Source organism: Chlorocebus sabaeus, chromosome 5, assembly GCF_047675955.1.
Source record: "Chlorocebus sabaeus isolate Y175 chromosome 5, mChlSab1.0.hap1, whole genome shotgun sequence".
NCBI lineage: Eukaryota > Metazoa > Chordata > Mammalia > Primates > Cercopithecidae > Chlorocebus > Chlorocebus sabaeus.
In genome coordinates, this window is record NC_132908.1 from 25,339,718 (window position 1) to 25,365,312 (window position 25,595).

Sequence of the window (25,595 nt, forward strand, 5' to 3'; positions counted from 1 at the left end):
ATCCTGAAGACAAAGCAATGGCTCCAAAGAGGTGGATGAGGTCAGTCAAGGCAAAAGCAGACTGGTCAAGAAGAGCAAAGGTCATGGCAACAGGTTTTTGGGATGCTCAAGGCATTTTGCTTGTTGACTTTCTGGACAGCCAAAGAATGATAACATCTGCTTATCATGAAAGTGTTTTGGGGAAATTAGCCAAAGCTTTAGCAGAAAAATGCTCAGGAAAGCTTCACCAGAGATTCCTCCACCATAGCAACGCTCCTGCTCATTCTTGCCATCAAATAAGGGCAATTTTACAGTTTTCATGAGAAATCAGGCATCCGCCGTAAAGTCCTGTTTGGCTCCTTCTGACTTTCTTTTGTCTCCTAATCTTAAGCAATCTTTAACGATCACCCATTTTTCTTTAGTTAATAACATAAAGAAGACTGCAATGATATTGTCACATTCCCAGGATCCCCCAGTTTTTTGGAGATGGACTATATGCCTGGGATCATCACTTACAAAAGTGCCTTGACCTTGACTGAATTTATGTTGAGAAATAGAGTTTATTTTTTAATAGTTATCTTTAATTCCATGTTTCCATGAGTGTTTTGAAGTCCTCTTGTACAAAGTCCTCCTTAACTTTACATCTCTTAACTTTACATCTCCTTAACTTTACATCTCTTCTTACCTTCGGGGTTTCATGGTCGTGTATTTTAATTCTGCGCATAAGGGTTTACATCATTAGTATGTTAAGACTTTAAAAATAATATTTATTTATTTATTTATTTATTTTGAGACAGAGTCTCACTTTCTCACCCAGGCTGGAGTTGCAGCTCACTGCAACCTCTGCCTTCCAGGGAGGCGGAGAATCAAGTGATTCTTCTGCCTCTGCCTCCCTAGTAGCCTGCACTACATGTGTGCACCACCATGCCTGGCTAATGTTTTGTATTTTTAGTAGAGACTGGATTTTGCCATGTTGCCCAGGCTGATCTCGAACTCCTGACCTCAGGTGATCCACCCACCTTGACCTCCCAGAGTGTTGGGATTACAGGCGTGAACCACCACACCCGGCCTAATTCATATATTTAGAGTACTTTCTGTTGCTCTTCATTTCACCCTACAGTACCTTGCTTCCCACCTGGAAATATTTTTCTTTTACCTGAAAAACTCACTGTCGTATATCTCTTGATGCAGGTCTATCAGTGACAAAATCTCTCACTTATTTTTTGTCTGAAAAATAAATCCCTATTTTGCCTTCGTTTTCAAAAATCTATATTTCAGATGTAATTCGCAAAACTGAAAATGTACTCTTAAGATGTGCAATTCAACAAAGTTGTGCAGCCATCACCACTAACTCCACATTTTCATGACTCCAAAAACAAACCTACACCCATTGCTGTTACTCTCTATCCCCCGGTCCCTCAGCCTCAGCTCCTGGCAACCACTAACCTACTTTCTGTCTCTATGGACCTGCCAATGCTGGACATTTCATACATGTGGAATCATACCATATGAAGCCTTTTGTGTCTGGTGTCTTTACTTTAGCATGAATTTTTAAAGTTCATCCATTTTGTAGCACGTATGAGTAGTTCATTCCCTTTTGTGGCGAAATAATATTCTACTGCATGGATATACTACATTTCTTATCCATTCACCAGTTGATAGAAGTTTTGCTTGTTTCCAGTTTTTTAGTATTATGAATAATGTTGCTATGAACATTTGTGTACAATGGTTTATAAATTTCTTTCTGGACATATATCCGTAATTGTTTTCTTTTCTTTTTTCTTTTCTTTTCCTTTCTTTCTTTCTTTCTTTCTTTTCTTTTTTTTTTTTTTTTTTTTTTTTTTGAGACAGGGTCACACCCTGTAACCCAGGCTGGAGTGCAATGGTGTGAAAAACAGCTCACTGTAGCTAGCCTCAAACTCTTGAGCTCAAGTGATCCTCCCACCGTAGCCTCCTGAGTAGCTGGGTCCACAGGTGCATACCACCATGCCCAGCAAATGTTTTAATTTTAATTTTTGTAGAGATGAGGTCTTGCCATGTTATCCAGGCTAGTCTCAAACTCCTGGCCTCAAGCAACCCTCCCACTTCGGCCTCCCAATATGCTGGGATTACAAAGCATGAGCCACTGCGTCCAGTCAATTCTTTTCACTATATACCTAGGTGTGAAATTTCTTGGTCATATGGCAACACTGTACAGTCACACGTTGCTTAATGATGAGGATACATTCTGAGAAATGTGTCATTCGGTAATTTTGTCATTGTGTGAATGTCATAGAGTGTACTTACACAAACCTAGATGGCATAGCCTACTACACACCTAGGCTGTGTCTTATAGCCTGTTGCTAATAGGCTATAAACCTGCACAGCATGATATGGTACTGAATACTGTAGGCAACTGTAACACAATTGTAAGTATTTGTGTATCTAAACATAGAAAAAGTACAGTGAAAACATGATATAAAATATGAAAAAAATGGCACGCCTGTGTAGGGCTCTTACCATGAATGGAGTTTGCAGGATTAGAAGTTGCTCTGGATGTCAGTGAGTAAGTGCTGAGGGAACGTGAAGTCCCAGGACATTACTGTACACTCCTGTAAACTTTATCAACACTGGACTCTTAGGCTACTCTAAATTTATTTGAATTTTTAGAATAATAAATTAACTTTCGCTTACTGTAACAGTTTTCCTTTATTTTATTTTATTTTATTTTATTTTATTTTATTTTATTTTTTGAGACAGAGTCTCACTCTATCGCCCAGGCTGGAGTGCAGTGGCGCAATCTCAGCTCACTGCAACTTCCACCTCCCAGGTTTAAGCAATTCTCCTGCCTCAGCCTCCCTAGTAGCTGGGACTACAGGCGCCCGCCACCACACCTGGCTAATTTTTTTGTATTTTCAGTAGAGACGGGGTTTCACCATGTTAGCCAGGATAGTCTTGATCTCCTGACCTCATGGTCTGCCCGCCTTGGCCTCCCCAAGTGCTGGGATTACAGATGTGAGCCAGCCACCACGCCCGTCCAACATTTTTCCTTTATAAACGTTTTAACTTTTTAAAACTTTTTGAATAACACGTTTGTAATAACAGTTATCTTATTGTAATAACACTTAAGTGTTTTCGTGCACTTTTGTACTAACACATCTTAAGACACAAACACGTTGTACAGCTATACAAAATATTTTTTCTTTATAGTCTTATTCTAAAAGTGTTTTTATATATTATATTTTTAAATTTTTTATTTTTTATTTTTTTACTTAAAAAATTCTTTTTTGTTAACACCTAAGACACGTCGGGCGTGGTGGCTCACGCCCGTAATCCCAACACTTTGGGAGGCCAAGGGGGGCGGATCACCTGCAATCAGGAGTTTGAGACCAGCCTGGCCAACATGGTGAAACCCCGTCTCTACTAAAAATACAAAATTAGCCAAGCACGGTGGTAGGCGCCTAAAATCCCAGCTACTTGGGAGGCTGAGGCAGGAGAATCTCTTGAACCCGGGAAAACCGAGACTGTGCCATTGCACTCCAGCCTGGGCAACAACAGCAAAACTCCATCCCCAGAAAACCCAAAAAACAAAAAACAAAAAATCTAAGACACAAGCACACACATTAGCCTAGGGCTACACAGGGTCAAGCGCATCACTATGACTGTCTTCCACCTCCACATTTTGTCCCACTGGAAGGTCTTCAGGGGCAAAAACACACATGGAGCTGGCATCTCCTATGATAATGGTGCCTTCTTCTGGAATCCATCCTGAAGGACCTGCCTGAGGCTGTTTTACAGTTAACATTTTTGTTTGTTTTTAAGTCTTGCCTTGTCACCCAGGCTGGGGTGCAGAGGTGTGATTTTGGCTCACTGCAGCCTCTGCCTCCTGGGTTCAAGCGATTCTCGTGCCTCAGTCTCACAAATAGCTGGAATTACAGGCACACACCACCATGCCTGGCTAATTTTTGTATTTTCAGTAGAGACGGGGTTTCACCATGTTAGCCAGGCTGGTTTCCAACTCCTGACCTCAAGTGATCCACCTGCCTCAGCCTCCCAAAATGCTGGGATTACAGGCGTGAGCCACTGTGCCCATCCAACATTTTAAAAAATAAGTACAAGGAGTACACCTTAAAATAGTGATTTAAGATATAGTATAGTAAATACATACACCAGTAACATAGTTTATTATTATTATTGAGCATTATGTACAATACATAATTGTATAGGCTACCTTTTTTTTTTTTTGAGACGGAGTCTCTCTCTGTTGCCCAGGCTGGAGTGCAGTGGCATGATCTCGGTTCACTGCTACCTCTGCCTCCCCATTCAAGTGATTCTCCTGCCTCAGCCTCCTGAGGAGCTGGGACTACGGGCATGTGTCACCACGCCTGGCTAATTTTTGGTATTTTTAGTAGAAACGGGGTTTCACCATGTTTGTCACACTGGTCTTCAACTCCTGACCTCAAATGATCCACCCGCCTCGGCCTTCCAAAGTGCTGGGATTACAGGCATGAGCCACCACACGTAGCCCTGCATATGCTGTACTTTTATATGACTGGCAGTGCAGTAAATTTGCTTCCACCAGCATCGTCATAAGACCATGAGTAAAGTGCTGTGTTATGACATCACTAGACAATAGGAATTATTCACCTTCATTATCGTCCTATGGGCCCGCCTACGTATATGCAGTCTGTCATTGACTGAAATGTCATTATGCAGCACGTGACTGCATTTAACGTTTTGAGAAACTGCAAAACTGTTTTCCTTAGTGGCTGCACCATTTCACATTCTCACCAGCTATGTATAAGGGTTCAAATTTCTCATTCACACTTGTGATTGATTATTATTACCCTCCTAATGCATGTGAAGGGGTATCTCATTATGTTCTTGATTTGCATCTCTCTAGAGAGTAAGGTCAGTGGCCACCTTTTCATGGGTTTGTTGTTTGGCTATCTTCTTTGGAGAAATGTCTATTCAAATATTTTGTCCATTTAAAATTTTAATTCTTGTCTTTTAGATCTTGAGTTGCAAGCATTCTTTATATATTCTAAATACCAGACCTTTAACAAATACATGATGTGCAAATACTTTTTTCCCATGCTGCATGTTATAGTTTTACTTTCTTGATAGTATCCTTGAAGCACAAACATTTTAAATTTTGATACAGTTTAATAGATCTATTTTTTCTTTGTTTATGCTTTTGCATCATATTTAAGAAACTATTATTATCTAATACAAGGTCATGAAGATTTGCACCTAGGTTTTATTCTAAGAGTTTAGTAGTTTTACTTTTTACATCTAGGTCTTTAATCTATTTTGAGTAAATTTTTGTATATGGTGTGAAGTAGAAATCTAGCTTCATTATATTGCATTGTAGATATCTATTTCTGCAGTACCATTTGTTTTAAAGACTATTCTTTCCCCCCACTGAATTGTTTTGGCACCCACATCAAGAATCAGTTAAACATAAATGTATGCACTTATTTTTGAACTCTCAGTTCAATCCCACTGATCTATATGTACGTCTATGTGTCAGTACCACAGTGTTGATAAGTGTAGCTTTGTAGTAAGCTTTGAAATAAGGAAGTTTGACTCCTCTAACTGTGTTCTTTCTCAAAATCTTTTCTGCTATTCTACTCCCAGCCTCCCAAAGTGCTGGGATTACAGGCATGAGCCCATGTGCCTGGCCTGCCTTTCTTAACTTTAAACAAAGACAAACCACATCTCCAGCTTCTAGGACTCTCAGGCGGTCCTACTTTGTCAATTTCTGTGGAAAAAAAAAAAAAGAGCCAGCTGGGATTTTTATAGAGATTACTTTGAATCTGTAGATCAATTGGAGGCATCATCTTGATAACATTAAGTTTTCCAATCTATGAACATGGTATATCCTTCATTTATTTAGGTTTTCTATAATTTATTTCAATAACATTTGTAGATTTTATTGCATAAGTCTCACATGAATAAATGAATTCATCTCATATTAACATAACTAATGAATTGTGTTAAATTTACTTTAACCATTTTATTCTGTTTTGTATTATTGTAAATGAAATCACTTTATTAATTTCATCTTCAGATTATTTATTGCCAGTGTGTATAAAATATCATTATTTGTGTCTATTGAGCTGATATTCTACAACTCTGCTAAATTTGTTTATTAACTCTAATTGGTTTTTGTTTTAGGTGTAAATTCCTTTAGTTTTGTACATACAAGATCATATTATCTGCAAAGAGAAATGGTTTACTTCTTCTTTTCCAATCTGAATGGTTTTTATTTCTTTTCCTTACCTAATTGCCTTGGCTAGAACCTCTAGTAAAATGTTTCATAAAAGTCACAAGAGTGGACATACTTGTCTTGTTCATGATCTTAGGAGCAAAGCTTTCATTTCTTTACCATTAAGTATGATGTGAACTGTGATATTTTTATAGATCTCCTTATTATATTGACCTTGTCTTTATTTTTTAAGAGATTTTTTAAAATTCGAAGTTGGCTTTCGAAATTTCAGCATTGAAAGAAGTTGTTCCATTGTCCGCTGTCTTCCATCATTTTGTTAAAAAGTCAGCTGCCAGTCTTATTGTTGCTTCCTTGAACACGGTGAAGTGTCTTTTTTCTCTGCATACTGCAGTCTTTTAGTTTTTTAAATAGTTTTTCTATGATATGCCCAGATGTGGTTTTCTTTGTATTTATCCTTTTTGTGGTTTGTAGAGCTATTTAAATCTGTGGCTTAATGTCTTTTGTTAGTTTGGAAACAAATTTTAACTAAGATCACTGCTATTTTGTCTACCTTGTTTTCTCTCTCTTCTGTTTCTTAATTGCAAATGCATGTATGTTAGATCTTTTCACAATGTCTTCTGTGTCTCTTTTGCTCTTTTCTGTATTTTTGAACTTTTCTTCTCTGCATGCTTCAATCTTGGTATTTTCTATTGATCAATCTTCCAGTTTACTAATCTTCTCTTCTGATGTTGCTACTATGTTGCCAAGTCCATCTCTTCAACTCTTATAAACTTCAGTTATTACATTTTTCAGTTCTAGGATTGCTACTTTTTAAATAGGTTCCAAATTTCTGGTAGAATTTTTGAACACATTAATCATAGTTATTTTAAATTACATCTGATAATGCCATTTTCCAATTCACCTATGTAACTGTTTCTATTATCTATTTTATCTTCATTGTTGATCATTTGGTACTGTTTTCTGATTTGCCTTGTAATTTTAGCTGAATGTTGGACATTATGTATAAAAAGTATAGAGGCTTTGGATGAAGCTAACTTTTTCTAGATCCGTTTAAATTTTCTTCTAGCAGAGATATAACATATAAGCAGATCACACCTTGATGCAGTCAAGAATGAACTATTTCTAATTTTTCCGTATTCCCAAGGAATAGTCTTTTCTAAATAGCTGGGTACTCACCAGGGCCCATCTTTTTTTTTTTTTTTGGCCAGGCCCTGAACTCTAATTCTTTCCTCAGCTTGTAAAACTGTGAAAATTCCTTCTTAGTTTTCCCACCTATTAGCAGGTGTTTTTTGCTAAGTTTCTTGGTATGCTACTTATTTTCAATGACTTGGCACATGATTTCGGGGGAAATTGAGTGCAGAACTTCAATGCATTTTTTTTTTTCTGTTAAGTACTATATAACTTGGCACTCTCTTGTGTGGTTTTTTTTGTTTTTTTTTTGTTTGTTTGTTTGTTTGTTTTCTGCTTAGTAGTTGCCCTCATTGGGAGGATTAGTCTGACAATGGTCACTTCATTATAGCCAGAAGTGGAAGTCCCTCATCCATATTTTATTTTACAAAACTAAGCCTCCTTTACATTTAAAATGTTATGAAACAGTTTGAACATACAAAAGGGCATAAATATAATCAGCACCCATGGTAGCTTCACCAAGTTTTACCGAACTGTTGAGACCCTTGAACATTCCTCTTTCTCACACCCCCTCCTTTTCCATACTATTCAAAATTTGATGTTATTATCCCCATGAATTTTTAAATATTTTTATGACAGGTATGCTCACCTAAATAATATATAGGATGATTTGTATGGTTTTCAGTGTGGTGTAGATGCTGTTACTATGCTTATGCTGTCCTCGAACTTCCTTTTTTCACTCCAAATTTTGTTGGTGAGAGTCATTCACTTTGTTGTGTGTGGCTGTAAATCATTCATGTTTACACGGAGTGACAATATTGCGATTTATTTTTTCACTCTCCTGATGATGGCTATTTAGATTGTTTCCAATTTTTCACTGTTAAAATCAATGCTGCTGTAGACACGCCAGAAGAATTTCAAGAGTGAAGTTACGCGGTCTTAGGTAGGATAGGTGTTCGCTTTTATTAGGTCATGCCAAACTTTTTACCAGCCCAGTGGTAATAATTTACATTTCCTGTGGCTATAAATGAGAGTTCCTATTATATCATATCCTGAGCAACATGTGATGTCATCAGACTTTTAGTTTTGGCTAATCTGACAAAATTAAAATGGTATTTCTTTGTATTTCATTTCTTCTTTTTTTGAAATGGAGTCTTGCTCTGTTGCCCAGGCTGGAGCACAGTGGTGTGATCTTGGCTCACTGCAACCTCCACCTTCCGGATTCAAGTGATTCTCCTGCCTCAGCCTCCAGAGTAGGTGGGATTACAGGCACCCACCACCACACCTGGCTAATTTTTGTATTTTTAGTAGAGATGGGTTTCACCATGTTGGCCAGGCTGGTCTCGAACTCCTGACCTCAGGTGATCCACCCACCTCAGCCTCCCAAAGTGTTGGGATTCCTGGCATGAGCCATTGTGTCCACTGTGAAGTTAAGCACCTTATATTCTCCATAGCACTCACCTCAATCTAATTTCCTGCCCCAAGCTTCTCCATTTCCCCAGAATCTCCTGAAGTTGGTCAACTTTTAGTGTGAATTACAGCAACTCCAGGAAATATTTCTCAGGACTGATACTGGTGGATAAACGCACCTACAGGACTTGAAATTCGATGATGCTTTTAATGCTCATGACAAACTGCAGCAAAGATTAATGACCTCCATTTTATAGATGAGAAAACAGAGAATCAGAGGGGCTAGGGAACTTACCCATAAACATACAGCTGGGACCTGGCACGCTCCAAGTCAGGTGTGCTTCACTGCTCCATAGGACACTGCAGAGGCTGGGTGCTGCAGCGGTGTGTTAGGCCATTCTTGCATTGCCATAAAGCAATACCTGAGATTGGGTAATTTATAAAGAAAAGAGGTTTAATTGGCTCATCGTTCTGTAGCTGTACAAGCATGGTGCCAGCATCTGCTCGGCTTCTGGTAAGGAGGCTCTCAGGGAGCCTTTACTCAAGGCAGAAAGTGAAGCAGGAGCAGACACATCACGTAGCGAGAGCTGAAGCAAAAGAGAGAAGGGGGAAGCACCACACACTGCGAAACAACTAGATCTCAGGTGAACTCACTCATCACCAAGGGGATGGCGCTGAGCCATTCATGAGAAATCCACCCCCATGATCCAATCACCTCCCACCAGGCCCCACCTCCAACATCGGGGATGACGTTTCAACATGAGATTTGGGTGGGACAAATATCCAAACCATATCAAGGGGCTCCTGTAGCAGGAAGCCTCCTAAGACAACTTCTGTCCTTGCAGGAAACACATATGGTGACCCGATCTGCTTCTGAGGACAAGGTGCTGTTGCCCTCAGGGGTCGGCCTGCGTGCAAAGACCCAAAAGGGAATGGATTCGGGGCAGAGAAGGCAGTGGAATTAGGGGAGGCCCCACGTGGTGCTGTGGGAGCGTGAGGAGGGAGTGATGGAGAAAGTCTGTATTTTTAAGCTGATGTTTTCCAGAAGTGAGCAGTTTATTTTAAACAGTGTTAAATATCCCTGGATCCCCTAGTGAAAGCGTTAGGCCTTTCATCACTCGCCCTGCTGACAGAAGACTCTTGATCTGGTGCTATCGTGTCTTAAACACTACTCTCTCTCTCTCTTTTTTTTTTTTTTTTTTTGAGACACAGTGTCTTGCTCTGTTGCCCAGGCTGGAGTACAGTGGTGTAACCTCTGCTCACTGCGACCTCTGCCTCCTCCTGGGTTCAAGCAATTCTCCTGTCTCAGCTTCCAGAGTAGCTGGGATTACAGGCACACACCATGATGCCCGGCTAATTTTTGTATTTTCAGTAGAGATGGGGTTTCACCATGTTGGCCAGGCTGGTCTCAAACTCCTGACCTCAACTGATCCTCCCACTTCAGCCTCCCAAAGTGCTGGGATTACAGGCATGAGCCACTGTGCCTGGCCTCCCTTTCTTAACTTTAAACAAAGACAAACCACATCTCCAGCTTCTAGGACTCTCAGGCAGGCAGTAGCATCTCACTAAAATTCAATTACTGCCTTTGTTTTTCTTGTATTTAGTTTTTATGGTTTATTGTATTTAGTTTTATGGTAAGTTGATTGTTTTGTTTAAGTAACGCTTATATAATATCTCCTATATGCCAGGCACTGTTCTGAACGCTTTATAAATGTTGACTAATGTAATTCTCCCAAGGACCTATGAGGCAGGTACCATGATCATTGTTATTCCCATATTACAGATGAGGCCCAGAAAGGTTAAGCAAACTGCACAAGGCCCCAAAACCTGTAAGTGGCAGAGCTGGGATTTGAACTGAGACCGGCCAGCTCCATAGTCTGTGTCTTAACCAGCATGGCACATACTCTGTGTCTATTTCATGTCAGTTATCTGCTGATGGTCACGATATAATATTTTTGGGACATGTTTATTGGAGTAAAAAATAGAAGGCAAGGTAAAGATCAATAGTAAGTGGATAATTAATAGTAGCACCAGTGAAAACCTCAAATGCAATAGGCCAGTGGCAGGAGTTCTAGAACACTCCAGTATGGCTGCAGGGATACAGCACATGGACCGTGAAAGCTGAGTTGAGAGGATGGGAGGGGAAAGGTGTTGGAGGGGAGGAGTCTGCTCCGGCAGAGGCAGAGACGCATGACGAAGGCTGGGCTGCTGGGGAGATGATGAGTAATTCAGGGTAGTTGGCCAGTAATGTCAGGAAACCCATGCACTGGTACAGCACTTCACAGTCCATGAAGCACTACCACATCTGCTTTCTCACAGCCTCTTCTTCACTGCCAGGTGCAGTGAGCACTATTGTCCCCATTTCAGAGATGGTCACTGAGTTCAGAGAGTAAAAGAGCCAGAGAAGAGCTACTATTTGCTCCCAAGATCTTCTGGTTTCAAATTCTGAGCTCTTTTCTCTACTCCACTGTGTCAGGGATCTTTGGTGGCAAGCGACAGAAATAGAATTCAACATGATTGAGCAACATAGGTGGTTTCTGGCTCATGGAAATGAGAAGTCCACAGGGTGGACATCAGATATGGCTGGATCCAGGACCTCACATGATGCCATGGGGACTCCTGATTTGTATTTCTCAGTATGGATGCCATTTTCAAGGAGGCTGTCTCTACGAGGTGACAAAGATGGCTACAAGCTCTCAGAAGATACTTAAAAAAAGTGTCAGTTTTCTAGAGTTCTAGAAAAAAAAAAATCTCAGGACTGCTTTCACTGGCCTTGCCTGGGTTGACATCCATCCCTGATGCAATCATTGTGGTCAGACAGATGGGGTGTTTTGATTGGCCAAGTCTGGGTCAGGAGCCCACTTTGTGGAGCATGGGGTGGAGTCAGCCTCAGGCAAACCACTAGAGGCAGCTCAGATGGAGGAGCTCTTTAGGAAAAGACGCCAGGCAGGCAGAAGCAGCAGGTACCTGCTCCGCATCCCTAGGGCTCTGTGATGTAGGCAGAGGTAAGAAATTAAGAGGGATGAGGAGTTTTTTGTTTGTCTGTTTTTGTAAAGACAGGGTCTCACTCTTTCATTCAGGCTGGAGTGCAATAGTGCAATCATGGCTCACTGCAGCCTGGACCTCCTGCACTCAAGCGATCCTCATTCCTCAGCCTCCCGAATAGCTGGGACCACAGGTGCGTGCCACCCGGCTAACTTACTTTTACTTCTATTTTTATTTTTGGTAGAGACAAGGTCTTGCTATGTTGGTCAAGCTGGGGATGAGGAACCTTGAATCTGGGCAAAGGAGTTTGCACTCTGTTGTGCTGTGGTCAAGATAAAGCCATCAGGGAGTGACAAGGACAGAGCTATGTCAGGACTCGCACTGTGGCTGGGGTGATGGATGTGGACACACTAGTGAGGGGGCAGACACAGACTCCCCTTCCTGTGATCAGAGGCCACATCTTCAAAGTGCGAGAACGGGACCTCTGCAGGGGTTGGAACCCCACAAGATTCATATTCCTAAAAGCAGGTTGAAACAGCATCTACCCCAACATTATTTTATTTGAGTAGCGATATTATTGCTTAGGATGATGCTGGAGGTAAATTTTTAAGTGTGCTTATCTATGGAAAATACATTAAAATATATATTAAAATAAACAACAGTGCACACAGTATACAAATATGGCCAAAATTTTGGAAATGAGATATTTTCACAACTCTTGGCTGGATCATTCTGAGACCCCTTCCATTTCTGATGCTCTACATTCTCCATCCATTACAGCTGTTGGTTGAGTGTTTATGTGATGGGGGCCATCCCCAGGGTTTTATGCAAATCACCTCCTTGAATTCTCACAAGAAGCCTGGAAGCAGGCCTTGCTGTCTCCACTTTACAAGGCTCAGAGAGGGCAACGGACTGGCCCGGAGCCACACAGTTGGTCATCTGAACCTCCCTGGCTCCCCAGCCAGTGCCCTAACCCAGGGTTCTTTGGTGACTCCGTGAGGGACGTCAGAGAGAACAATGGATGGGGCCAGAGGAGGATCTCTGGGAACCCTGGTGCAGAGGAGGAGGGTCTTCCCCTTGTGGAGTCAGGGATAGTGTCTGGAGAAAGCCATGCCTATGACTTGGGTCCTGCATGGGACATCCCTCTTAGGTTTAGTTTTAGCTCCCTTCTTGTCTGTGGGGGCTGGTCTGGGAGGGGCTCCTGAGTCTAGATAGGTGGACCACTACCCTCTGGTTGGCACTTCCTCAGACACAGAGCTGGTGGGTGCAACACACAAGTCCCAGGAGGAGCCTGGTATTGCCAGCTTGGTGGGTCATTCCTCTGCCCAAGACAGAAAAGGCCACTCTTCCCGGATAACCTCACTCTGTTCCCCAAAGAGGTTCCTTCTCCATCCTGGCCTAAATTAGGAGGTCAAGTTTTCTGTTTGGTTGGGCCTGGATTTCCTAGCATGCTCCCCAGTGGGCTAATCTGGGCTTTGTAATGGAGTAAGAAGCCTGATTATTGGGCTAACCTTATCTTAAGTATTCAGCAGGGGTTAACTTTGTGGGTTAACTTTGGATTTATTATTCAGTAAGAAGCCAGTTTATTGATGGCTGGGCGCAGTGGCTCATGCCTGTAATTCCAGCACTTTGAGAGGCTGAGGCAGGTGTATCACCTGTGGCCAGGAGTTCGAGACCAGCCTGGTCCACATGGCAAAACTCTGTCTCTATTAAAAATGCAAAAATTAGCTGGGCGTGGTGGCAGCCACCTGTATTCCCAGCTACTTGGGAAGCTCAGGCAGGAGAATCGCTTGAACCTGGGAGGTAGAGGTTGCAGTGAGCCGAGATCAGGCCACTGCACTCCAACCTGGGCAATAGAGTGAGACTTTGTCTAAAAAAAATAAAAATAAAAAGGCCAATTTACTGAGCTATCAACATGGATGTTTACAGGAAAGAAGATCCAAAATTGCTCCTCAGCAGATCCCACTTTCCAAACTAGTTTTTTCTTCTTCTCTTCCTCTCTTCTTCTCGTTTTCCCTCCCTCTTTCTTTGTTAGATAGATTCATACATAATTTAATTTCACACACAATGCTACATCAATAGGCTCAGCAAGGGCAAAATAGTCAGCAATCTCCTCACTCTTTAAATTCACCCTGTGCTGGGGATAGTGGCTCACACCTGTCATCCCAGCACTTTGAGAGGCCAAGGTAGGAGGATCACGTGAGCCCAGGAGTTTGAGACCAGCCTGGGCAACATAGCAAGATGCCATCCCTACAAAAATGTGTTAAAAATTAGCCAGGCATGGTGGCACATGCCTCTGGTCCCAGCTACTCGGGAGGCTGATGCAGGAGGATCACTTGAGCCCAGGAGATTGAGGCTGCAGTGAGCCATGATTGTGCCATTGCACTCCAGCCTAGGCAGCAGAACACGAGCCCATCTCTAAAAATATTAAAATAAAATAATAAAACAAATTCACTTTGCATTTGTGATGTGAGGTGGGGGCAGGAAGAAGGTGGGAGAAGGAATTCTCAGGGTGAATCTGCCACTTCTAAGAGGTGGGAGTTCTTGGGGTCATCCACAGGCTCCGCGGGATCTTGCTTTTTTCTTAAGACAGTTCCAAGAATCGAGGGCAAGTCTGCCTGAGAAGAGACAGGATGAGGGGGAGGCTGGGGGAGCCCTGAGCCCTGCCTGGTTCACCCTCCGCTGCGTGTCTCTTGCAGGCCTGTAGGAGTCAGCATGCTGCGTGGCTGGGCCGCCCCCTTGCTCCTGCTGCTGCTCCAGGGAGGTAAGTGGCTGCCCGTGGTCTGCGGGTGGGGAGGGCCTCCATCACAGAGCTGAGCGAGGGCCGGGCTGGCTTTGTGGGCTCAAAAACACGGCTAGAGTCCACAGATGCAGAACAGATGACATCCGTGCCCTTGAGGCTGATGCGAGTCCAATAGCCGGCTCTCCACTAACCAGAATCCATCCACCAAAGAGCTCCACAAACCAGAAGCAGTAGACGTGAGTCTCACGTGGCCCAGCCCGCGGGCTTATATCTTCGGGTGTCACTGGGGGGATGAGAGGCTTCATCCCTCATTTCCCCTGACTTCTGCCTTGGCTGGCTGTCAACTCTCTGAGTGAGGAAGTTCTGCCTTCCATCTAACCTTAGTTTCTCCTTTTGCAATGACTCTCCTTGGAAATGTTTTTCAACAATTGCTGCGCCGGGTGTGGTGGCTCACACCAGGAATCCCAGCCCTTCGGGAGGCCGAGGAGGGTAGTCGTTTGAACTCAGGATCTCAAGACCAGCCTGGGCAACATGGTGAAGCCCTGTCTCTACAAAACAAAACAAAACAAAATTAGCCGGGCATAGGAGCTCATGCTTGTAGTCTCAGCTTCTCGTGGGGCTGAGGCGGGAGGATTGCTTGAACCTGGGAGGTGGAGGTTGCAGTGAGTCAAGGTGACAACTGTACTCCAGCCTGGGCAACAGAGCGAGACCCTGTCTCAAAATAACAACCACAACAACAACAATAAACAAACAAAAAAAATCACTGGATTCTTAGCAGGCACTGGTGGTCCCTGGGCTGGGGACAGGAGGAAGAGCCAAAAGGAGACCGAATCTTGGTAGGCAGCCCGCGGAGGACCAGATATTGTGGTTAGAGGGGGCGATGTTAGAAAGCAGAGCAGGGAAGGCCAGGAGTCTGACTGAGAGGACACTGCTGAGAACTGAGAGATCCTGGAGGGCTTCCAGGAGGAGGGGGCCATAAGGAGGCAGGATCCAGCAGAGTTGTGTGGAAGCCGGCCTAGGGGCAGGGGAGGAACTCAACGGCTGCTCTGCTGACTCATGGGCATTTTTCTCTGGTTTTTACCAGAAGACCCAGGACCTCAAATAGCTCCTTCAGGAAACAGATGTGAAGCTTTGATTTTCCCTTTCTGAGTGGCAAGCATCACCGTCTTGGTTCTAAAAAGACTTTGGGTCACCCATCATGGCTCCACATCTGGTGGGTGCAGATAACAAGCCCTGGCTGCATGCAAAGCTCGGAGTGTCATCCCGTTCCACTGTCCCAACAGTCCCACAAGGCCCATGTTGTAATGACGCCCAATTTTTTGGTTGAGGAGGCTCAGAGAGGCTAAGAGACAGGTGCATGGCCACACCACGGGGCAGAGGCGGAGCTGGGATCAATTTGTTCTTGGGGTCTGTCTTAGTCCATCTGTGCTGCTGTGACTAAATACGTGAGACTGGGTAATGTATAAATTATAGACATTTATTGCTCATAGTTCTGGAGGCTGGGAAGTCCAAGATCAAGGCACCAACAACAGCTTTGGTTCCAGTGAGGGCCCCACCTTTACTTTATTTTTTATTTTTTTTGTGGAGACTGAGTCTTGCTTTCTCACCCAGGCTGGAGTACAATGGTGTAATCTTGGCTCACTGCAACCTCTGCCTCCCGGGTTCAAGCAGTGCTTATGCCTCAGCCTCTGAGTAGCTGGGATAACAGGCACATACCATGGCTAATTTTCATATTTTTAGTAGAGATGGGGTTTCACCATGTTGGCCAGGCTGGTCTTGAACTCCTGACCTCAAATGATCCACCCACCTCTGCCTCCCAAAGTGCTGGGATTATAGGCATGAGCCACTGCACCTGGCCCCCATCTTTGCCTTTAAGATTCCACCTTGAAGGCTGCAACCCCCAGAGGGGACGCACGCTGCATCTTCATGTGGCAGAAGTGCAAAAAGGGGCTGAATGTTGGGTTCCTCCAGCCCTCTTCTAGGATCGATAATTCATTCAGGGGGGTCTGCCCCCATGACTTCATCATCTCCTAGAGTCCCCACCTTTTAATACGATCACATTGGCAACTGAGTTTCAGCATCTGAATGTTGGGAGTGGACACAGACATTCAAACCGTAGCATGGTCTTCACCACTCTGTGCTGCTATCTGTTGAGTGATAGCCGTGTGCGGGCAGCGTGCAGGCACAGGCACCATCTCATCTCAACACCTCAACAGCCTCTAGGGCAAGCAGTATCTCCGGCTTACACATGGGGAGGAGAAGCAGTTTTGACTCACGTGTTTACAGTCACAGAGCTGGGGACAGCACAGTCACTTTGTGCGTCTCTCACTGCCTCCTGCACGCTTTCATAACCCCAGACAAGGGATGGCCCTGGGGCTCTCTGCCCTGTAGCTGGGGTACTGACCGGGCACTTTCCCACCCTCCCATCCCTGGTGCCACCTCCATGCCATTCGGGGACTGCTGTTGCCTCCCCAAGTTTGGAAACAAGCTCTGTCCCTTGGTAACTTTGAACCTGGCTAGGAATGGCAGCTCCTCTCCAAATTCCTAGCGCCCTGAGAAAGAACCATGAGGGTACAGACTCAGAGATGACACAGCTACTTAGAGGCTCTGTGTTGAGGTTTTGCCAAAATCAGTCCTGTTTTCTCCATCAAATGCTGGAACTAGCTCCTTTGCACCCCACTGACAAGTCCTGTGTGTCTCCCTGAGGAAAGCCCCCTCTAGAGCAAGATTTATTTCCATGACTCAGACCCCTTGGTAGCCACTGCCTGGAGAACTGTGTTGAGAAGCATTCTGAGGTCACGCCTAGGGGAGAGAGTGCTGTGATCCATTAGCAATGTCTGCCATGTGTGCGGCTATGAAAAACTAGCACAGACTAGGTTTTTCCTTCCCTGGGTGAGTGTCTCAGCAGCCCAGACCAACAGAGACGAGAGACGTGGTCTAGTCTTGGAGCCTCAGTGTTCTCACCTCTACAGTGGACTAAAGGACGTTTCCAAACACAGTATTCTTGGCTCCGAATATAGGTTCTGTCCTAGACTGAGACCCAAGAAGGGAACCTACCGCCACCATCACCTCATGGGTCTTCATTAGTCAAGGGAAAATAGGAAAAAGCCACCGAAAATGAACCCACTTATAAAGGGGAACAAGGCCAGGCATAACGGCTCAATCTTATAATCCCAGCACTTTGGGAGACCGAGGCAGGTGGATCACTTGAGCTCCGGAGATTGAGACCAGCCTGGGCAACATGGTGAAAGCCTGTCTCTACAAAAACACAAAAATTATCCAGGCATGGTGTTGCACAACGGTCGTCTCAGCTACTCAGGAAGCTGAAGCGGGAGGATTGCTTGAGCCCAGGAGGTGGAGGCTGCTGTGAGCTGAGATCACACCACTGCACTCCAGTCTGGACAGCAGAGCAAGAGATCCTATCTCAAAAAAAGAGATGGGCGGTACAAGTTTCTAGTAAATAGCAGCAAAAAATAGTGGAAATGGCACTCGAATATACAAAACAAAATTACAAATTATTCCATTGATTTTGTCCAACATTTAACAAAATTTAGATGATGATCGCCCCTCTGTTTTAGAACACAGTGAAACAATTAATGTTTGGGGAGCAGGATGGAAAGGTGTTAAATCTTCCAACAAAATTTCCTCATAGGGCAATACCTTGATGACTTCTTGGTGGCCGTGGCGGTGGCATTTTTGGCTGCAGGCTCACGCAGACCTTTCTGCAAAAGTGTCCTAGGGCTTCTTAATTCTCTCACGGTCTCCTGCTCCTTGAAGCACCTTCCTGAATCTCTGAGAGTGCGTGTCCTGTGGAGCCAAATTCTGTAGAGCCAAAGTCTCTTCCTTTCAGGGTTTTGGGACATTTTCAGCATAGCTGTCCTTGACTCCATGAGGTCCTGACCCTCTTGGCGTGTGTGGGAGTGCGCTGGTTAGGTTCCTACCACATCCGGGGCATTTAGGATGTTGCCATTCTGAGTGGGAGCTCGGCCAGGAGGGACACAGACCTGGTGGCCAGGCGCAGGGCTCTGGGGGAGGGTGCTGAGCTGGGGACCAGCTAGTTTTATATTATTTGCCATCATGAGTGTCCTGTCTTCATAGCCAGCCTTGAAACACTGGTGCTCAAACAAGGAATTCCCAGGTAGCGAGGCCCCCTGGGCGCCAGGCTTACATCTTAGCAGCTCCTGAGTCCTCATATTTGTCCCGGCCTGGGGACCCCTGCACCCACTCTTCCTCCAGCCTTCAAGGGGGTGGAGAGGAAGCTCTGCAGTCCCCACCCACCAAGGCCTCTCTCCCACCTGACCCTCCAGGCTGGGGCTGCCCCGACCTCGTCTGCTACACCGATTACCTCCAGACGGTCATCTGCATCCTGGAGATGTGGAACCTCCACCCCAGCACGCTCACCCTTACCTGGTAAGTGGCCGGGCCTCGCCAGTCCCTGGGGATGCAACTCACGGTGCCTGCTCAGTGATTCCCCCAGGAGGACGCTATGCACTGAGGACCACTGTGCCCGCCTTTCAGACAACTACTCAGGGCTCACAGGACTTGAAAAGTCAGGAGCCCGCAGGGTTGGTCTATCCACCAGCTTCAATGGCCACTATCTCGCCCACACAGGTTGGCCATGGTTTTGAGACCCCGGGATGGCCGGTCTCCTGCATGATTTTTCAAGCACTTAGTAGGTGCCAGGCCCCCAGCTACATGCTTTGCATGAATGGTCACTCCCAACCCTCACAATGATTACTCCCATTTTACAGATGAGGACATTGAGGTTCAGAGAGGTTAAGCAACTTGCCCAAGGTCACAGAGCCTGTGAATGCTGGAGCTGGGATTCAAATTCAGACTTTCCAACTCCAAAGTCCATGGGTCCCTTTTAGACCCTATGCAGCTCAGGATAAAGAAGAGCTTCCGTTATCCATCAGCTCATTCATTCATTCAAAACCATTTACAGGCCAGGTTCAGTGGCTCATGCTTCTAACCCCAGCACTTTGGGAGGCCAAGGAAGGAGGATAACTTGAGTTCCGGAGTTTGAGACCAGCCTGGGCAACATCACAAAACCCCATCTCTACAAAAATAAATCAGTCAGGCGTGGTGGCACAATTGTGTAGTCCCAGCTACTTGAGAGTCTAAGGCAGGAGGACCAAGCTCAGGAGGTCGAGGCTGCAGTGAGCTATGATCACACCACTGCACTCCAGCCTGGACAACAGAGCAAGATCCCATCTCACAAAACAAAACAAAACAAAACAAAACAAAACAAAACATGTGTGAAGTTCCTGCCAGACACTGTAGCAGGCACTGGGGATTCAGCAGAGCAAAACTGACCGGGCCCCAGATGCCTTGGAATAGACATACCACAGTGGGGCGGTGGCTGGGGGAGACAGACGCACAAAACAACCAACAAGATGCTTTCTCTTTTTTTTCTTTTCTTTTCTTTCTTTTTTTTTTTTTTTGAGACAGGGTCTTGCTCTGTTGCCCAGGCTGGAGTACAGTGGTGTGATCAGAACTCACGGTAGCCTCGACCTCCTGGGCTTAAGCGATCCTTCCACCTAAGCCTCCCGAGTAGCTGGGACTACAGGCATGCATCATCACACCCAGATAATTTTTGTAGTTTTTGTAAAGACAAGGTTTTGCCATGTTACCCAGGCTGGATTCAAACTCCTGGGCTCAAGCAATCTGCCCACCTCAGCCTCCCAAAGTGCTGGGATTACAGGTGTGAGCCACCATACCAGGCCCAAACAGGATACTTTCTTTCTTTCTTTTTATTTTTTTGGAGACAGAGTCTCACTCTGTTGCCCAGGCTGGAGTGCAGTGGCGTGATCTCGGCTCACTGCAACCTCCGCCTCCTGGGTTCAAGCGATTCTCTTGCCTCAGCTTCCCAAATAGCTGGGATTGCACCCAGGTGTGCACCACCATGCCCGGCTAATTTTTGTATTTTAAGTAGAGACAGCGTTTTGTCATGTTAGCCTGGCTGGTCTCGAACTCCTGGTCTCAAGTGATCCGCCCACCTCAGCCTCCCAAAGTGTTGGGATTACAGGCATGAGCCACCGTGTTCTGCCCTAAACAGGATACTTTCTAATAACACTGGGTGCTATAGGACACTGGACCTCAGGTAGAGGGACCACAACTTCTAGTGAGAAGGAGGCAGCCAAGGAGCTGGGCAGGGGGCACTGCCAGTGCAAAGGCCCTGTGGGAGAAGAGCTGGTGAGTTTGAGGAATAGGGAGGAGGTCAGTGTGGCTGGAGTGGAGTGAGGCAGGGTGAGGGGGATAACGAGCAAGTTCAGGCTGGGAGGCCTGGGAGAGCATTTATTCAGCAAGAACTTCTATTCCAGCAAATTTAGCAGAGAACTCAGTCCACACATCCCTATTGGGCCTCGAGAGTGGTCATGTTCAGAACCTGAACGTCTAGGTAGGGAAATTAATATCTGGTAAACTCCTATACGTACTTCAAAACCCATCATTTTTGTCCGGTGGGAGTTAAAAAGCCACAACATTTTCCCTAACCCCATCCCACCAGCTTTCCCAGAAGTCCAACCAGAGGAGGAGATGAGGTTCATTGAGCTCTTCTCCTGGCCCTCAGCACAGGCTCTTATTAGGTATTCAGTGGATTTTGGGACCGGGTGAGGTGGCTCACTCCTGTAATCTCAGCACTTTGGGAGGCCAAGGCGGGCGGATCACTTAAGCCCAGGAGTTCGAGACCAGCCTAAGCAACACGGTGGGACCCCATCTCTACAAAAAGTACCAAAAGTTAGCTGGGCATGGTGGTGCATGCACGTAGTCCCAGCTACTCAGGAGGTTGAGGTGGGAGGATCAGCTGAGCCTGGGAAGGTCGAGGCTGCAGTGAGCCGTGATCACACTACCACACTGGGTGTGGGGGACAGAGTGAGACCCTGTCTCAAAAAAGTGGATGTTGGGCAGAAAGGAGAGAAGGAAACCCACAATGCCTAGTGCCTTTCCTGTAGGACAGCCATCTGGTTGTCTGGACCGACGGGGACAGATTTAGGCTTGGTCCAAGCAAGAATGGCCCAAATTTCCAAAATTGAGAGCTGCTGCCCTAGATGAGGTAGTGAGTTCCTGGTCTCCGGGAGGTGTGCAAGCTGAGCCCGGATACAGTTCACTGGGGATGCTGCAGGGGAGGTGATACCTTCCCTGGGAAAAGGTTGGTTGGACCAGGTGACCACCCCCTGAGCCCTGCCTCAAATCCCTCCCAGCCCTGAGAGTCTGGGTTTCTGCCCTGGCCCTGAGCACGGAGCCCGCCACCATCCACCCTGCCCCTGGCTTCTGGCCATGACCGGCTGCTTTGTCCTTGAAGGCAAGACCAGTATGAAGAGCTGAAGGACGAGGCCACCTCCTGCAGCCTCCACAGGTCGGCCCACAATGCCACGCACGCCACCTACACCTGTCACATGGATGTATTCCACTTCATGGCCGACGACATTTTCAGTGTCAACATCACAGACCGCTCTGGCAACTACTCCGAGGAGTGCGGCAGCTTTCTCCTGGCTGACAGCAGTGAGTATCCTGGGACCCCAGGCTTAGGGTGGTGCTCAGTCCTAGCTCACCACAGCCCCGATCTCTTCAGGCTCAGGTGATCCTCCCACCTCAGCCTCTCGTGTAGCTGGGACAACAGGTGTACGCCACTACGCCCAGATAATTTTTTTTAGTAGGGACGGGGGTCTTGCCATGTTGCCCAGGCCAGTCTCGAATTCCTGGGCTCAAGTGATCCACCCGCCTTGGCCTCCAAAAGTGCCAGGATTATAGGTAGGGGCTGGGCCCCCTAATCCCTGCCCTCTGGGCCAGCTCTCCTCCTTCCACCAGATCTGACCTGGCCTATGTCCTCACCACACCTTAGAGTTCTATTTTGAGTTGCGCTATTTTCTACTAATGTGTGAAAGGTTGATACTAGATTTGAGAGGTATGGAAGGAGCTAGGCTGGGACCGGGACTTCTGGGTTCATGTTCTGGCTCAGCTCTGCCCATCTGTGTGACCATGGATGAGGCACACCTACCTCTGGGACAGCTTCCCTGTTTGTAGAGCAAATGTCTTTTTAACCCTGACTCTCTGGGATCCCGACTCCATAATGAGGTGAATGGAGGACACTGAGTCACAGAAAAAAACCCTCCTAGGTTTTTTCCCCTTCATAAGCTCCAGGGAGGCCTGGAATTTCCCTCCAGGCTGGAGGTAGAGGGGTGTCCCAGGGGCAGGGGGCCTGGTGGGTGGGAGCAGTTTTATCTGTGAGTTCAGAATTAGGTCAGGTGGCAGGGCGAGGTGGTTCACACCTGTAATTCCAACACTTTGGGAGGCCGAGGCAGGAGGATTGCTTGAACCTGTGGCTTTGAGACCAGCCTGGGCAATATAGCGAGACCTCATCTCAGAACACAAAACAAGAACCAGGGCAGGGGCCAGGCGTGGTGGCTCATGCCTGTAATCTCAGCACTTTGGGAGGCCGAGGCAGGTGGATCATTTGAGGTCAGGAGTTCAAGACTAGCCTGGGCAACATGGTGAAACCCCGTCTCTACTAAAAATACAAAAAAATTAGCCAGGCATGGTGGCGCATGCCTGTAATCCCAGCTACTTGGGAGGCTGAGGCAGGAGAATTGTTTGAACCTGGGAGATGGAGGTTAAAATGAGCCAGGATCATCCCACTGCACTCCAGCCTGGGTGACAGAGCAAGACTCCATCCCAAACAAAACAAAACAGAACTGGGAGGTGGCTTTGGCATGGTGTGTGTGTGTGTGTATGTGTATGTGTATGTGTGTGTGTGTGTACCCAAAGCGGCCCCAGAGGCAAACACAGCCTGCAAAGGGAGCCTGCTCTCGGGAAGGCCCTGCCTGCGAGCTCGGGAGTTTCTGCCCCTAGATTCCCAGCAGAGGGGCTGGGGTATAAGAGGTGTCTGTTTCACACTCTGGGGGTCCCGGTTTGCACCACTTTGCTCAGGGGGTGTCACACCACAGAGGGCGAGAGTGAAGCTTCACACACTCCCAGACACATGCACACTCACGCACATTCCCAGGGTCACAGACTCACGCACTCACAGACTCATAGATGCGCCCTCAAACTCTCAGATGTCTCCCCAGCCCCAGCCTGCATGGCGTGGACACAGGCCCACATTGTGTCTCTCTCTTGCTCTCTCTCTCTCTCACATACACACTCACACATACGTACACACATGCACACACACATGCACACACACACCCATGCATACACATACACATACTCACACATACACTCTCACATCACTCACACATGGGCATACACACACACACTCACACATGCACTCTCACACACACGTGCACACTCACATGCACGCACGTATGCACTCACACACGTGTACACACACATGCACACACTCACACACTCTCACACATACTCATACACTCACATCACACACACATGCACACACACATGCACACACACACCCATGCATACACATACACATACTCACACATGCACTCTCACACACACGTGCACACTCACATGCACGCACGTATGCACTCACACACGTGTACACACACATGCACACACTCACACACTCTCACACATACTCATACACTCACATCACACACACAGGCACACACATATGCACATACACACATGCACTCTCTCACACACATGCACACTCCCATGCACTCTCTCACACACATGCCCTTTCTCACACACATGCACACACACACGCACAGACTCACTCACACACCACAGGCACGCACATGCACACGCTCACACACATGCACTCTCACACACATGCATTATCCCACACAGGCACGCGCACACACACACACACACACACACTCACAGCCACACGGATCTGGGATCCAGGACACGAGGTTCTCTGCACACGCATGCACCATCTGGAGCAGGGGCCCCTCCGGGCTGAGTGAACTGAGGCAGGCAGCAGCCCCACTGCCCCGGCCACCCCACACGCCTCCCCCCCACAGCTCCTCAGAAGCAGAGGAGAGCTCAGGGCAGAGAAGGGGCCCCTCCTTGCCACTTCTCTTGCAGCGTGAATCCAAGCATTTCTCTCTGGCACCCTCTCTCTCCCTGCCAGGATCTGCAGCTAGCCTGGGCCCAGCTGGGGCAGGAAGTGATTTTCTAACCACCTCCTGCCCAGGGTCCCTTCCTCCTCCTGGGTCCTGGGCCTCACTGGGCTGAGCAGCGCCCCCTTCATGACCCCCGGGCTCTGCAAACATCTACCCATGGGGCAGTTCTCAGTACGCTGGTGTCTTCTGGGACTGATCCTCACCCAGGCCACACAGGGAAGCCCAGAGCCGGCCTCCACCTGCCCCGGGGAGGACAAAAGAGGGGTTAGAAAGGATTTCAGTCAAAAACATCCCACCGCCGGAACAGCAACAGCAACAACCCAGTGTTCACCGTGGCATTCTGTAAAACGTGCACCTCCGTCACTTCGGGGCGCGGTGGGAGCCCTCAGTGCAGGTTTCAGGATCACAGGCAGCCTTAGAGCTCCTTTCTGGAGGCCTTGAAAGGTTCATTTGTTAATTTGACAAATATATATATATGTGTATATATGTGTGTGTGTGTGTGTGTATATATATATATAGAGAGAGAGAGCGTGCCAGGGTGTAGCTCTGTCCCCCAGGCTGGGGTGCAGTGGCACAATCACAGCTCATTGCAGCTTGGAACTCCTGGGCTCTAGCGATCCTCCCACTTCAGCCTCCTGAGTAGCTGGGACTACAGGTGCATATCACCATCCTGGCTAATTTTTAAATTTTTTGTAGAGCTGGGATCTTGCTGTGCTGTCTAGGCTGGTCTTGAACCCCTGGCCTCAAGCAATCCTCCCGCCTCAGCCTCCCAAAGTGCTGAAATTTTTGGCATGAGCCACCTTGCCCAGCCTAATTTGCTAAATATTTACTGAGGGCCTATTGTGCCCCAGGCTGTGTTCCAGGAGCTGTGTGCACAGATTGAACCTGGAGGACAAAACCTCCGCCCCAAGGAGCTAAGAGCCCAGCGAGAGAGGCACGTGGTAAACAAAATCACAGGGTGAGAGGTGTGGAGTGCCGGATGGTGGCAGATTGAAAGTGGAGAAGGTGGCTGGGTGTGGTGGCTCACTTTGGGAGGTTGAGGTGGGTGGATCACTTGAGGTCAGAAGATCAAGACCATCCTGGCCAACATGGGGAAACTCCTCTACTGAAA

General features: G+C 46.7%; 1 protein-coding gene across 2 annotated transcripts in view; it reads left to right on the forward strand.

Annotated features, from left to right (window-relative positions):
• Positions 1 to 25,595, forward strand: part of IL21R (interleukin 21 receptor) — a 47,612-nt gene that overhangs the window by 13,366 nt on the left and 8,651 nt on the right. Inside the window, exons 2-5 of one of the 2 annotated variants that reach the window (XM_073015255.1) lie at positions 11,809 to 11,906; positions 14,413 to 14,477; positions 18,764 to 18,866; positions 21,760 to 21,959. In XM_073015255.1, the coding sequence (XP_072871356.1) occupies positions 14,429 to 14,477; positions 18,764 to 18,866; positions 21,760 to 21,959 (352 nt within the window). In that variant the 5' untranslated portion in view covers positions 11,809 to 11,906; positions 14,413 to 14,428. The remainder of the gene's footprint in view (positions 1 to 11,808; positions 11,907 to 14,412; positions 14,478 to 18,763; positions 18,867 to 21,759; positions 21,960 to 25,595) is intronic. The other variant, XM_007988492.3, reaches the window with a different exon arrangement.